Raw genomic sequence first — 13,990 nt, forward strand, 5'->3', positions numbered from 1 at the left:
TTCAAGTTAAGTTTGAAGTGCACTTGTGTGCCGGAAAGGTGACAGGCTTTAAAATGGTGTACAAATCACTGTGGTGGAATGTCCAAGTTGTGCATCCTTTCCTAATTACTTAACCATTTCAGCTTGTTGTGTGACTCAGACCATAATTACACAAACATTCCTGTTTGCATAACCAGGCAAATTATTCTGCCTTGGTTCAAAAGAATCAAAGGAGGAAGGATCTGGGCCTAATTGCCACATCAAAGAAAGAAAATAAGCTAAATTAGCCCAGTTTTTAGTTGTTAGTTATTATTGAGTGTCTTTGAAAGAGCCAATCAACAGTTTTAATTCTCATTGTTTGTCACTGGCTGGTGTTGTCTCATCGTATCAGCTAAGCTCAGTGAAGCTAATGAGTTGTTATTAAGAACAGATTTTGACTTTCACCCACGTTTCATATTTAATATTTATGTTAGGTTTTACGGATAGAAGAAGCTGCTAGGATACTATCTAAAACAAAGTGTAATTGTTGAATGATCGGACTTCTACCGTACATGGAATACTAATTCTACTTGATTAATGTACGTTCATATGTTTCACTTCAATGTGTGTAAACATATGGACAATATGCTCCTGTAATCAAAGTTAACGTTCACAGGATTATTTATCAGGTTGTGAAAGTTACACAGATTTTTTTTTTGAATTTCTTTTACATTTTTAAAGGCCTATAAACTGTTCTGTCAGTCAGACCTGCGACACCAGGAACAGTAAGTTGTACTTAATAGTCAGTACAAACTGCTGGAATTTATGGTCTGTCATGTCAGTGATGCACTACGAGACATACCTGACTATACATCCATTTTTTTAAAGACTGTGTTCACTGGTTTTAAAAGTACGAAAATGTTGAAAAAGAAAAGCTTCCCAATATTAAATCTGTCCAGAGCATTCTGATTTGCATAAGTAATAAAAAATACATTAATACAGCTGTGTTGTTTTTTCTGTTTGTTTTGGGGTATTTTTTTTCTTTTTTGCAGACTTTAGAGACTCGTGTCTCTATTTTGTGTCTTTAACATTTGACCGAGACACGTGGCTACTTAGTGTAGATTACCTACTGTCATTTTTTCCCCATTCACATCACCACCTTACCTTTTTTGTCAGGCTCAAATTAATCATAAGATCAGGCTATATTTGGCCTCATCCAGACATCATGCAAACAAACACACATTCCAGTATTCACTTTATAGCCCTGAAGATCTTCTTGAAACGTGAACATGTTTTGATAATCTTTGCTCTCTAAACTGTCATCCTTATCTGCTCAGCTGGATTTCAGGGAGCGTCCAGACAGGCGGCACAGGAATGTATTTTGTTTAATAATTGAACCAAATCCTAAGAATAATGGAGAAATGTGACCTTCATCTGAATGGGATATTTTGACCCCACACTTCTTGGTCCTGAGATACTTCAGCACTTGTGGCATGTTTTCACTGCCTGGAGAAATATACCGGATTGCGATAAGGGCTTTAGAGAGGAATGAGTGCTGAGAGGCTGGTGTATCTCTGTTGTAATAGAGCTCATGGATCCACAGTAGAGGCAATTAGAACCATATTTGAACCGTAAATTAAATATATCTTGATAAACATAATAGATACTAATATAGCCCAGATATAAGCATCTTTGGTATCATCATTAATGTCTTTGATATTTTGCATCTGCTGTGTCAGTATGTGACTCTGGGAGGGAAGAAGTATTGACTTCCTAAACTCATTCTGGCTTTTCTCTAAGAAAATCCTCTCACATAATCTTTGTCTCTTTTGTAAGCATCTTTATTAATTTTATTGTTATTTATTGTGTTCATGGAATGTCTCCATTGGGATGAGCAACTGTACTGAATCATGACAGATTGGGAAAGGGGATAATTAATATTCTAAACTTTGATAAATGTGTCTCCTCCTCTGTCTCCTCTTAGAAGATACAGGAGCATTTTTAAGATTTTTGGAGGCTGCATCTACGAGTTTCTGATGCAAGACTTTCATCCTGGCTATTTTTTTTTTTTTTTTTTGGAGGAGGAATTCAAGTCACTTACCATTATTTATACTTTGAAGCTTATTTTATTACACACCCTTCCAGGGAAAATGGAAAATGGAGGGTTATAATAATTAAAAAAAATATATAAACCTGTGTGCAATTGGTTTATCAAACTAAATTTCTGCACTTTTTAGCACTAAACACTCTTGATGTTGAAGCACAAGTTATTTCTGTCCTGGAAAACACTCAAATAACGCTTGGTGTATGATACATGGCTGATGTGTGCTGGATGGTGTGATAAGTTTGAAGCACACAATGTATTCACAAGCTAAACCAGGAGCTCAGTGCTGCTGACGTGTTCTGCAGTCTGTAGTCCATGGCACTGTGTTGAACTCTTTGCCCGAAATAGCTTCTTTTTTTAATGTTTCAGGGATCAAAGAATATTGAGGCTGATGGAGATGAAGATGAGGAGGCAGAGGAAGATGGCCTGATCCAGCCAGCTCAAGTGTTTGCACCAAAAAGTCTCATTCTTGTGTCCAGGCTGGATTATCCTGAAATATTCCGGGTAATAAGACACTATATGATTAAATCTTGATTAAAAAATATTTTTCTGTTTGTTCAGATGAAATTCTCTGAATTTTTGTCAAATGATGCTTTCATCTTGCTGTCCTGAAATGATGCTAATCTACTTTGTGCTATCTGCAAAACAGGTACACATAGAGTAGACATAGAAGCAAAACAACCTCTTATCTTTTCATTACACTTTCATTACGGTCAGTTTATGTAGACTCAGAGTCAGCATGCTATATGTGGTAATAGCTGCTCTGCTGCTATAAACTATACTACCAAATGCTACCTAAATGTCACAGACTAATCGAACTAATCCTTTTTATCTTACCACCCAGACAGTGTAAATGCAGACAATGATTAACTATCCTGATGACTTCTACAGTACATACAGAATATCTAGACTCTGTCTGATGTTGTATTCTGCATGTTGTCCTTACAGGGTTGCTTGGGACTGATCTACACAGTGTATATCGATAGTCTGAATTTCCCTTTAGACGGTCTGGTGGCCAACCTCTTCACATTCCAGGTTCCTGTTGCTGGTGGATCCCAGGTAAGTCTGACCTGTGGCCCAGCATGCCCCCAAGTACCACAGTCTGCAAGACACCTCACAGTTCTGCTGCTGGCCTGTTCATCCTAGGGGGCCATAGCCGGTCCAGATCAGATCAGATCAGACCAGATCAGATCAGATCAGACCAGATCAGGCACTAGAAATGGTTCGTGTCAACCTTGCTCTACTGTTAGCCAGTGATTGTATGTGGAAAGGATGGCTGAGGCTCAAAGGTGCAGCTACTAAAAAGATTTATGTTTCCTGCGTAGCCAATCAGGAGCACCGTGTTCATGTTGTGCCAGAGATTGTTGTCCAGCCACAGCAATTAATTTTCTAATAGATCATTTTAATTTTCCCCATCATGTTACTTGGAGCAAAATACCTGTCTGAAATGGGGCAAGACGGCAAAGCTCTTAAACTGTGTATATAGCAGTGTAACCACACACCTCCGTTACCTATGCTGCGGACAGTATTTGAGATGTGGTGTGATGAAGGTGCCAAGGAGAACACATGGTTTTGTTGGATATATTTATTAGTGGACTGTGGATGCTGGGAGCCATGTGCACGGCTGGGAGACGGGGTTGTTCCTTTTGTTCTCCCTGGGAACAAACAAATAGACATGTGCAGTGAGTGACTGATTGAACAGACCTGATTGTGATCATGTCTCATTAGTTATGTGACAGAACAACAGAGTATATAGAATGCCAAGCTAAAGATAAATGTTAATATAAATATTGCAACAACTCACCTCTGCCTGTTTCCTCTTCCCAGGGTGTTCAGACAAAATAGTTCCCCGGGGGCTCAAGCACCCATTTACAGTTCCGGGAAGTATCAACCACAGGAAGCGGGTTTGGGGGAAGTCAAGATATGTGTTGCTCTGCTTATTTAGATAAATTATGTATTGATAATTTCCTTTATTTATAGGACTGTAAATAGTGGTAAATTATTATGGATATCTTTGGGTTGGGGAAATAATGTACATTTATGCTACATATATTGTACCTGTAGATGGTAGGTATGGGCTAATTAGAGGGAGCAGGTGTATATAAGGAGCTCAGTTTGTGTCTGGTGGGTACTGGTGGGAACTGGTGGGGACTGGCAAACCTTTGGTGGACCTTTGGTGTGGTGTTAGAATGTAAAAATAAATGAAGCTTCATCTGAAACCCCTCCTGGACTCCTGATCTGCTCATTTGCCTCCATGGCCGCTCGGGCATGTTAACAAGCAGTTAGGAGGGATATATATTTATTTTATATATCCCATTACATGTCACTACATTAAGATGCCTCATTCTGTAAAAAAGCATTTTGTTTGCTGCAGTTTGGGGGCCAAGTGTCAGAGGTTGAGGCTGTAAATGTAATGAACTCTGGAGTAGATTACACACACCTTTTTTTTTAAAAAAAACTAAAAAAAACCTTGAGCCAAAGTGTGTCCCAATCATTCTGGAAAATCACTGTTTTCATTTGTCTGCGAATACATTCTTATCAGTGAGGTGAAGATCAGATTTTATGTGGTGGTTAATGTGCTGGAAACTGGAAGAATTTGGCCCGTTATCTATTCCCAGCAAGACGCCACTTAAAACCTAAAGTCTTCAAGTGTGCCTTAAGGCAGACCCAAGCAGACTTGTATGTCAAAACACCACCAGGTTAAACAAACCGGTATGTTAAGAATTGTATGACTGGAGACTGTATATTTTTTTCACTTGATTGAAGTACATTAAGAACAATATTATTTTCGACATGTTAAAGAGCTCTTTTAATCACTTTTCCCTTGCCAGCACCCTACAATATGAACAACAATCGCTTTGTGAGACTCAAATATTCAAAGCACAACTGCTGGATCACCAATTTGACTTGACTAATCAAAGTCAAAGCCTATTTCAGCAGTAAACACACATTACGGAAATATGTTTAAAAAAAAAAAAAAATTCTGATCTTTTTAAAGGATTATGTGATATTGCTGCGGCTGTTCATTGTATAAATTATATTTTGGTGCACATATAATTGAGGGTTTTTTTTCGGCTGATGACAAGCGCACGTATTCAGATGGTTAATTCGGTCCTGCAGCTGCAGTGTCTGTGTAGCCCTGAAGAGCATGTGTCTTCTTTATTTGATGCAGCCACAGTGCACTCAGCTATAAATCTGAATAAATGACTGTCAGTTGAAGTACCGCTTAACCCTGTAGACATGATGGTCGTAGAAATTTTCCATGACTGTTTTTTCTGACCTTTACTGCTTTTCTTTACAGAAACTGTTTAGCCTGGGAGCAGGAGACCGGCAGCTCATCCAGACACCTCTGAACGACACATTGCCTGTCACTTGCAAGAGTGTGGCTCTGCTCTTCCAGCAGCTGGGTAGGTCCCTGCACTTTGATAACTACTAACCAGTAATCATCAGTCAGAACATGATTAGTTTATGACTGTATTACTGTATCTCCACTTCTATATATGACAAGCCTAATGACTAAATGTCTTGTCATTTTTTTTTTTTTTGCTAACACAAATCCTGTTGTAGAATTTATTCAGACACCTATAGCTTACTGCCGCAGGTTGTCACATAGTTGCCCATTTAAGTTTAAGAGTGTTTCAAATTCTAATAATCTGACAGCAGACAGTCAAAGAACAATTGTCTGAAAGTATTACTTGCAATATTGTCTTAGTAGATTTAATAAAGCACCTCAATGTGTGTGACGTAATTTACCATTATTCTTATCAGGTTTTTTGAGGCTCTACTTTGTTAATCACATGGTGGTAAACGGCAGTGCTGTACAACTTTTACAGTCAGGAGACTTTTGCAATGAGCCATTCAGAGTTTAGATTAATTCTACACTAAATGTGTCTGAGGCAAGATTATGTGGTTTTTACTGTGTCCCATCAGTGTTTCTGTAATTTTGTTTGGGCTAGAATGAGCACGTGATGGAGCTTTGCTGCAGTTTGTTGGTTTCACGTTGCCGTGTTCGCACAATATCTTCATGGCTCGGACTTAAACGATTTGCACAGGCAATACATGCGTTGTTAAAGATAAAACGTGCCTGATTTACCATGACTCATGCAGTACATGGAGTATTTCAGCCATGTGTGGAGATTCCTATCACTTTCCTCAGCCCTTAAAAATGACACTTTGGCATAAGTCATTAGCTGAGCTATTGTACATTACATTTTAAGACTTTGAGGTCATTTTTTGAAGAACTAGGCTCAATTCACTTTTTGCAGCATACATCTGTGAGCTGAGAGTGAAATTAAATATAATTCACCTGAAATTTTGTTTGTAATGGAAAGTTGGCCCTGATTTAGCCTCATTTGATTAGAAGAATGTGCTTCTAATCAGAGTGGCCTCATACTTCCTAAGTGTATTAACACCATCCTCTTTTTGTTTGGACAGAGTGGAAAACACGCACATGGGGGGTACTTACACGATACATGTGATCGGGGTCATGTGGAAGTTGTGCATTTGGGGCCAATCTGGATACGCAAAGCAAAACAATGTTGAAGTAATATCCAACCACGGCATGTCAGTGTTCATAATCCTGCTTCTATTAATCAACACTACATTATACTGGGCTGTTTGTTCGTGGAGCAGCGATGTGGCTACAATACATGTGTGTTTGAAAGGTGCTCAGTATGTGTTATTGTTTATCTTGTCCAGTTCATGTTAAAGTCATGTCAAAAGTGTAAAATGTTGTAGTGGAGACCTTCAGGCTGTTAAAGGGCGTCACTGACAGGTGTAATGAAACTGAAACTGTGTTTCCACGCTGTAAAAATAAATTTCTGTGACACTGCAGAGACAAGCATGCTGTTTCCCACTGGTTTCAGGCTAAGCTCTGCCAAATGTCTCATGACTCTAAGCCTCATACTTAGTGTACAGACATGGTATTGGTATCATTCCTCTCATTCAACTCTTGGCAAAAAAGTAAGTAATCATATTTCCCAAACTGTTGAACTATCCCTTTAACTGCAATTGTATTCTTCCATCTAGTTATGTTGAATACATATTGCAGAGGCTTAATGTAGGACCATAGACATTGAAGGGCTCAGTTTAACGTCATACAAGTTCAAAAGAAAACAAGTTCAAAACAAGTTGTTTTTGATTGTGGAGCAGCATAAATGTGTAGCATAGAGAAGGAAAGTGACTCACATAGATGTTTGCCGTTTTAATCATTATTTTGTCCTTAAAAACGTATTTGTCGAGAGGCTTGCAGGAAGGTAAATGTCATAAGTCAGCCGAGAACAAGGGTTTAGTTTACTCTTACTAGGTCATCCATATAAGGATCCATTTAAGGATTGGCTGGTAGCCGCACAGACAGGCAGGTCGGCACATCATTCTGTGTGCACAGGTCACCGAGTCACCAGAGAGGAATGTGTGTTAAACATGTCACACTGCACAGGAAGTACATCCCCCCCGGGAAGGAGATAAAACCGGCCATCAACAGCCTTGTTGTTTGTTGCCTGTTGCCTTTGTCTCTTGTGTTGTCCGGGGTTGTTGCTGTCACTTCTTATTTAGGGCTCGGAAATGTGTAGATGTTTCCATTAGATAAGTTAACACCTAAACCTGAGGTGTGATGATGAAACCAGAGCTAGTTTGGTCTCTTAATAGATAAAAAAAAAAAAAAAAAAAAAAAAAAAAAAAATGCCACCAAAAATACATAATTTAGACCCTTCGTGTCTAATCATGCCCATTCACTTTCAAAAGTCAGATTTTGTTGAGGCTCATGGTTCCTGTTTATGACTGAAGTTCTCCACTCAGGCAGCCAAACATCCAGACCCAGCGCCCCCTGTGGTGCGGATATGTCTGCCAGTGTTCCTCTCTCCTTATCACTCCAGTGTGTGATAAATTGGTCTGACAGTTGCTTGATAGGAAACAATAACAGGAACTGTAAACTTAGAATTCTTCCTGATTGTCACATTGGTATTTGAAATATTATTTATACTGCGCGAGAATGTGTAATTTCCTTTGTTTTTCAGAGATGAGTTTTCCCATAGGTTTATATTCAGTGATTAACATAAACTGCCCCACTTGGTTGTGTAAATGTATTATTTTGGTCATCATGAACCAGCAGGTTACATGGCTTAAAGTAGCAGTGGGCAGCTTGCAGATGTGCAGTGATTCTTACCCTTGTTTCTGCAGCTGCTGTGATCGATCTTTTTTATTTTAGATTAAACTTTGTGCAGCTGCAATTAAGAGCTACGCCACCTGTGGCAGAAATCTGAACAATACTGCAAGAGCAAAAGTAATTTGGCAACAATTGAATTAAATGCAAAAACTTTTTTTATTATTATTCTTAATATCACTCATACTGCTCTAGTCTAATTTTAGCTCCATATTCATGTCTACATGTATTTGCCCTGTCCCCTGTGAATCAGAAAGGCAGTGCAATGCCCACACGCCGAACACAAAGACACACTGTGGTGGCTTCATTTACACAGGAAGTTGATTCAATAAAGCGCTAAGGCTTCAGTCAGCTGGGCAGACAAAGTCATGCTCTCTTCTGAAGTAAAGTGAGAGGTCCCATCATAGTTTTAGTCTTCTTCCTCACCAAAGACCTGGCACAACTCAGTGGTTTGGTTGCAACACAGGCGGTAGTCTCTAACAATGCACTTCAGTTTGAGAACAAATATCAGATTGGCGGTAACACATTGTGGAGTCATGCAATACCATCTCCAGCACTGACAAACCAAATTTCAAGAGACTAAACACCCAAACACTTCCACCCAGTCCATACGTAGCTACAACCGTCTATATTACCATTGTCTTGTTTGGCTTGCAAGGAAAAGACGAGTTTGACAGAGTCCTCTATGTTTAGAATTGCAGTAATCAGTCTTGAAGCAGTTTTGGATTTTCACAGAATGGATGTTGTTTGTTATATTCTGTGTTTACGTTTGCAATCCTTCACAAATAGCCGTGAATGTTTGATGAACGATCTGGAACAATGTGGTCGTCCTATTCCAACAAATACCTCATCAGTTTTATCCTCTGTTGTTTGTCTCGTTTCAGGAATCCAAAATGTTCTGAGTCTGTTTTGTGCGGTTCTGACAGAACACAAGGTTTTGTTCCACTCCACCAGCTACCAGAGGCTCGAAGAGGCGTGTCGCGCCCTGGAAGCCCTCATGTTTCCTCTTAAATACAGGTGAGTGAGCGTTTGACCCCACAGATAGGACAGATTCTTATGTGACTTTGCAATAACACTTAACTGATGTTCTGACCTCCATGGTTTGTGATCTGACTGACAATTAACTTTGTTCACTTTATTCATTTCTAGAAATGGCTATAATTATTGCATAAATTCACTCTTTAAAATCACATTTAATCTTGTATATGTAATAACCTCAGAGGATTTTTTTTTTTTTTGTTGCTCATTGCTTCTCAGGATTCACTTCTCTTAGAAATGCCTTTCACTGGTATAGTACTTAACTTCCTTCCCTTTTTTTTTTTTTTTACAACGGATGTATGCATTACTATCTTTTTGTGAAACCAATAGAGTTTAGAAGAAGTTTTTTTTTTTTTGCCAACACTTCATTTTTACAAATCATTTCAAACCACAGCATGACTACATTAATCTTTAAAACAGTTCCCTGTTCTTTTTTTTATCAAGAGTCAAACATAAAATGAGGGACTCAAAAAATCCAGACTAACCCACTAGAAATACAATGAGATAAAAGGCCTTTTTCTCAGAAGACACTTTGATGTCATTGTTGGAACATTATTAACACTTGTGCTTTTTAAATGTGTCATGTGTTTATTATTTATACCTGGGATTTTCCAACTGTGACATGTCAAAATGTCTTTATGTGAAAGTGTTGACTGGGTTAACGGCTTAACTCTTAGGACTGGATGGGTTTGTGTGTAATGTAATTGCATCTAAAAGAAAACAAAGGTAATAATTTAATATAGGGCACAAAATGAGAGAACACATTTAGATGAAATGTGGAGCAGTTGGGGCTGGCACCAGCAGACAGTGCTTTGCTGCCAAAACTGGACAAAGCACCTCCCAAGGGCCTATTTTAAATGTGGCTCGGTGCTGTGGATCGAACCATTTTCCCTGCAATTGAAGGAGAAATGCCCTCCACCTCTTGAGTCACAGCTGTCATGGTATTACTCCATGTAATGACAGTGTAAATTAAGTTTAGTTTATATTTTCCTGCCTCATGTATTGTGCACTTGGGTTTATTTCACCTGTTTGCCCATAGTGACAGTATCAGTACCTTGTGGGTTATCTGCTTGTCTTACCCAATGTAAGTGTTCACTAAACTGTTGTAATCACGAAAATCTTGGTGTAATTTGAAAGTGTCATAAATTGCACAGACGCACGATGGTGTCTTTTTTAAAATTTCATATTTAAAAACGTGCTTTTCAGTGGTAACAGCTGACTGGTATAGTCCTAGTCCTGTGTTGCAGGTATGATTTAGAATACTGTATGTATGAAATACAGTGGGTACAGAAAGTATTCAGACCCCTTTACATTTTTCACTCTTTGTTTCATTGCAGCCATTTGCTAAAATCAAAAAAGTTCATTTTATTTCTCATTAATATACACTCAGCACCCCATCTTGACAGAAAAAAACAGAAATGTAGAAATTTGTGCACATTTATTAAAAAAAGAAAAACTGAAATATCACATGGTCATAAGTATTCAGACCCTTTGCTGTGACACTCATATTTAACTCACATGCTGTCCATTTCTTCTGATCCTCCTTGATATGGTTCTACTCCTTCATTGGAGTCCAGCTGTGTTTAATTAAACTGATTGGACTTGATTAGGAAAGGCACACACCTGTCTATATAAGACCTTACAGCTCACTGCATGTCAGAGCAAATGAGAATCATGAGGTCGAAGGAACTGTCCAAGGAGCTCAGAGACAGAATTGTGGCAAGGCACAGATCTGGCCAAGGTTACAAAATAATTTCTGCAGCACTCAAGGTTCCTAAGAGCACAGTGGCCTCCATAATCCTTAAATGGAAGAAGTTTGGGACGACCAGAACTCTTCCTAGACCTGGCCGTCCAGCCAAACTGAGCAATCGTGGGAGAAGAGCCTTGGTGAGAGAGGTAAAGAAGAACCCAAAGATCACTGTGGCTGAGCTCCAGAGATGCAGTAGGGAGATGGGAGAAAGTTCCACAAAGTCAACCATCACTGCAGCCCTCCACCAGTCGGGGCTTTATGGCAGAGTGGCCCGACGGAAGCCTCTCCTCAGTGCAAGACATATGAAAGCCCGCATAGAGTTTGCCAAAAAACACATGAAGGACTCCCAGACTATGAGAAATAAGATTCTCTGGTCTGATGAGACCAAGATTGAACTTTTTGGCGTTAATTCTAAGCGGTATGTGTGGAGAAAACCAGGCACTGCTCATCACCTGCCCAATACAATCCCAACAGTGAAACATGGTGGTGGCAGCATCATGCTATGGGGGTGTTTTTCAGCTGCAGGGACAGGACGACTGGTTGCAATTGAAGGAAAGATGAATGCGGCCAAGTACAGAGATATCCTGGAAGAAAACCTCTTCCAGAGTGCTCTGGACCTCAGACTGGGCCGAAGGTTCACCTTCCAACAAGACAATGACCCTAAGCACACAGCTAAAATAACAAAGGAGTGGCTTCGGAACAACTCTGTGACCATTCTTGACTGGCCCAGCCAGAGCCCTGACCTAAACCCAATTGAGCATCTCTGGAGAGACCTGAAAATGGCTGTCCACCAACGTTCACCATCCAACCTGACGGAACTGGAGAGGATCTGCAAGGAAGAATGGCAGAGGATCCCCAAATCCAGGTGTGAAAAGCTTGTTGCATCATTCCCAAGAAGACTCATGGCTGTACTAGCTCAAAAGGGTGCTTCTACTCAATACTGAGCAAAGGGTCTGAATACTTATGACCATGTGATATTTCAGTTTTTCTTTTTTAATAAATTTGCACAAATTTCCACATTTCTGTTTTTTTCTGTCAAGATGGGGTGCTGAGTGTACATTAATGAGAAATAAAATGAACTTTTTTGATTTTAGCAAATGGCTGCAATGAAACAAAGAGTGAAAAATTTAAAGGGGTCTGAATACTTTCCGTACCCACTGTACTTTAACTCTCCACAATAAACCGAATAAGAGAATATCCTAAGATGTTAACTTTTCTCCTTCAAGATTTTCATGAGACTTTTTCAAACTTTTAAGTTCATATTACTAAAAGCTGGACGCTCACATTTATCATGTGTGGTGCAGTGTTGTGCACGCATATTTATCTGTTACGCATCACAATGACAGAGCAGTGTTTTAAAAGTGCTCTGAAACATTAACAAAGCAAAAAGTTGAGGAACATCCAAGTTGAAGGAAGGCAGTGAACGATGCGAGCCTGAGGCAGAATAACTTCAACTCCTCACATTCAACACGCAGTTGTTAAAGTTTCTCTGCTGTGAAGAAGACAGGAAGTGCCTCAGCTCTTGATGAGACAACACTGTGATTAGACTAAGGACAGAATAAAAGTTCTGCAAGTCTTCCAATCTGAGCAAATGTAGCCTGAAGTCCCATTCATCTGACTGCCTGTGCATGTTGGCGATTAATTAAACCTGGAGACAGTTTCCTGCAATGAAACAAAGAGTGAAAAATTTAAAGGGGTCTGAATACTTTCCGTACCCACTGTACGTGATGTCCATTACAAAATAATGCAATGTTCCCTGGAGTTTTGTCCATTTCACACAATTTCTGGTAAAAGATGATGAGAAAAGTAAAATTTCCAAAGCGTGTAATGATTTAATTGCTAAATTTAAGAATGTTATCTGAGTTTCACTGGTTTCTTATCTCTCAATATAAATTTCCTCATGCGAGTTTCAATTTCATAAGAACATGCCTGAAAGGAAGTATATTTTAAGCCCTTAGCTGCCCACGCATTTCATAATTCTTACTCATCTGTCTTTTACCAAGTTTGTACATTTTTGTGTATCCATTTTTAATGTCCTCACATGTTTTCAGTTATCCGTACATCCCTATTCTACCTTCACGGCTGCTTGAGGTATTGAGTTCACCCACTCCCTTCATCATCGGAGTACACTCGATGTTTCAGACTGAAATCCAGGATTTGGTGAGTGCAGATGCGTCACAGGCATCCAGCAATCTTTATTAGCAATCTTTATTACTTGCATGCAGAAGTTGAAGATCATAAACAGTTGAATTTTTTCTGACACGTGTGAATTATTAACAAATATTAGCCTTTTAGAGTTTATTTTTATATCCTTTAAGTATTCATGACATATTTTTACAGACCAGGAACATTTGAATTTCACAGGCCTTTAGCTTTCTGGAAGTTTTTACATGTTTATTATTGAAACTGTTTTCAGTTAAATCTCATCAGACATACGGTAGTTGTGCCTCAGTGCTCCCTCCACTTGCAATCCAACCACCTGACCTGTCTGTGTTTTGATCAGTTGGATGTTATTATTGCTGACCTGGATGGAGGAACAATAAAGATTCCTGAGTGCATCCACTTGTCCCTGCTCCCTGAACCTCTGTTGCACCAAACACAGACTACCCTGTCCCTGGTGAGCACAAACACACACTCACATGTGCACACACACACACATCCAGGTGTAACAACACTATTTATATTATGACAATATGACTGAAGACCACGCAAATATAAATACATTCAGGAAATCATTTGACTTTGAACACCAAAAACACATATTCCAGTGTGTCCTTGTTTATCATTAATGCAGACAATCACATTAATACACACCTAAGTTATTACTAAAGTATTTTTTGGGATTCTTATACTCACACTTTTTCAGTTACTGCTGATATAATTGATGCACTTTATTTTCTTTATAAAGTCACTTGGTATGGTTTGCTGTCTTATCTGGTCTCTCATTGTGCACAAGCATTGTTCACTCATGTTGATCTTT

At 39.1% G+C, this 13,990-nt stretch overlaps 1 protein-coding gene across 2 annotated transcripts in view; it reads left to right on the forward strand.

The window, feature by feature from the left end:
* sbf2 (SET binding factor 2) overlaps positions 1-13,990 on the forward strand; it is a 93,458-nt gene that overhangs the window by 35,121 nt on the left and 44,347 nt on the right. For both annotated transcript variants that reach the window (XM_069173351.1, XM_069173352.1), the window contains exons 4-9: positions 2,432-2,566; positions 3,011-3,121; positions 5,364-5,469; positions 9,107-9,239; positions 13,062-13,170; positions 13,514-13,627. In XM_069173351.1, the coding sequence (XP_069029452.1) occupies positions 2,432-2,566; positions 3,011-3,121; positions 5,364-5,469; positions 9,107-9,239; positions 13,062-13,170; positions 13,514-13,627 (708 nt within the window). The remainder of the gene's footprint in view (positions 1-2,431; positions 2,567-3,010; positions 3,122-5,363; positions 5,470-9,106; positions 9,240-13,061; positions 13,171-13,513; positions 13,628-13,990) is intronic.

The sequence above is a fragment of the Embiotoca jacksoni genome, unplaced genomic scaffold (genome assembly GCF_022577435.1).
Source record: "Embiotoca jacksoni isolate LCO1_2020_lvr unplaced genomic scaffold, fEmbJac1.0.p SCAF_6, whole genome shotgun sequence".
Taxonomy (NCBI): Eukaryota; Metazoa; Chordata; class Actinopteri; family Embiotocidae; genus Embiotoca; species Embiotoca jacksoni.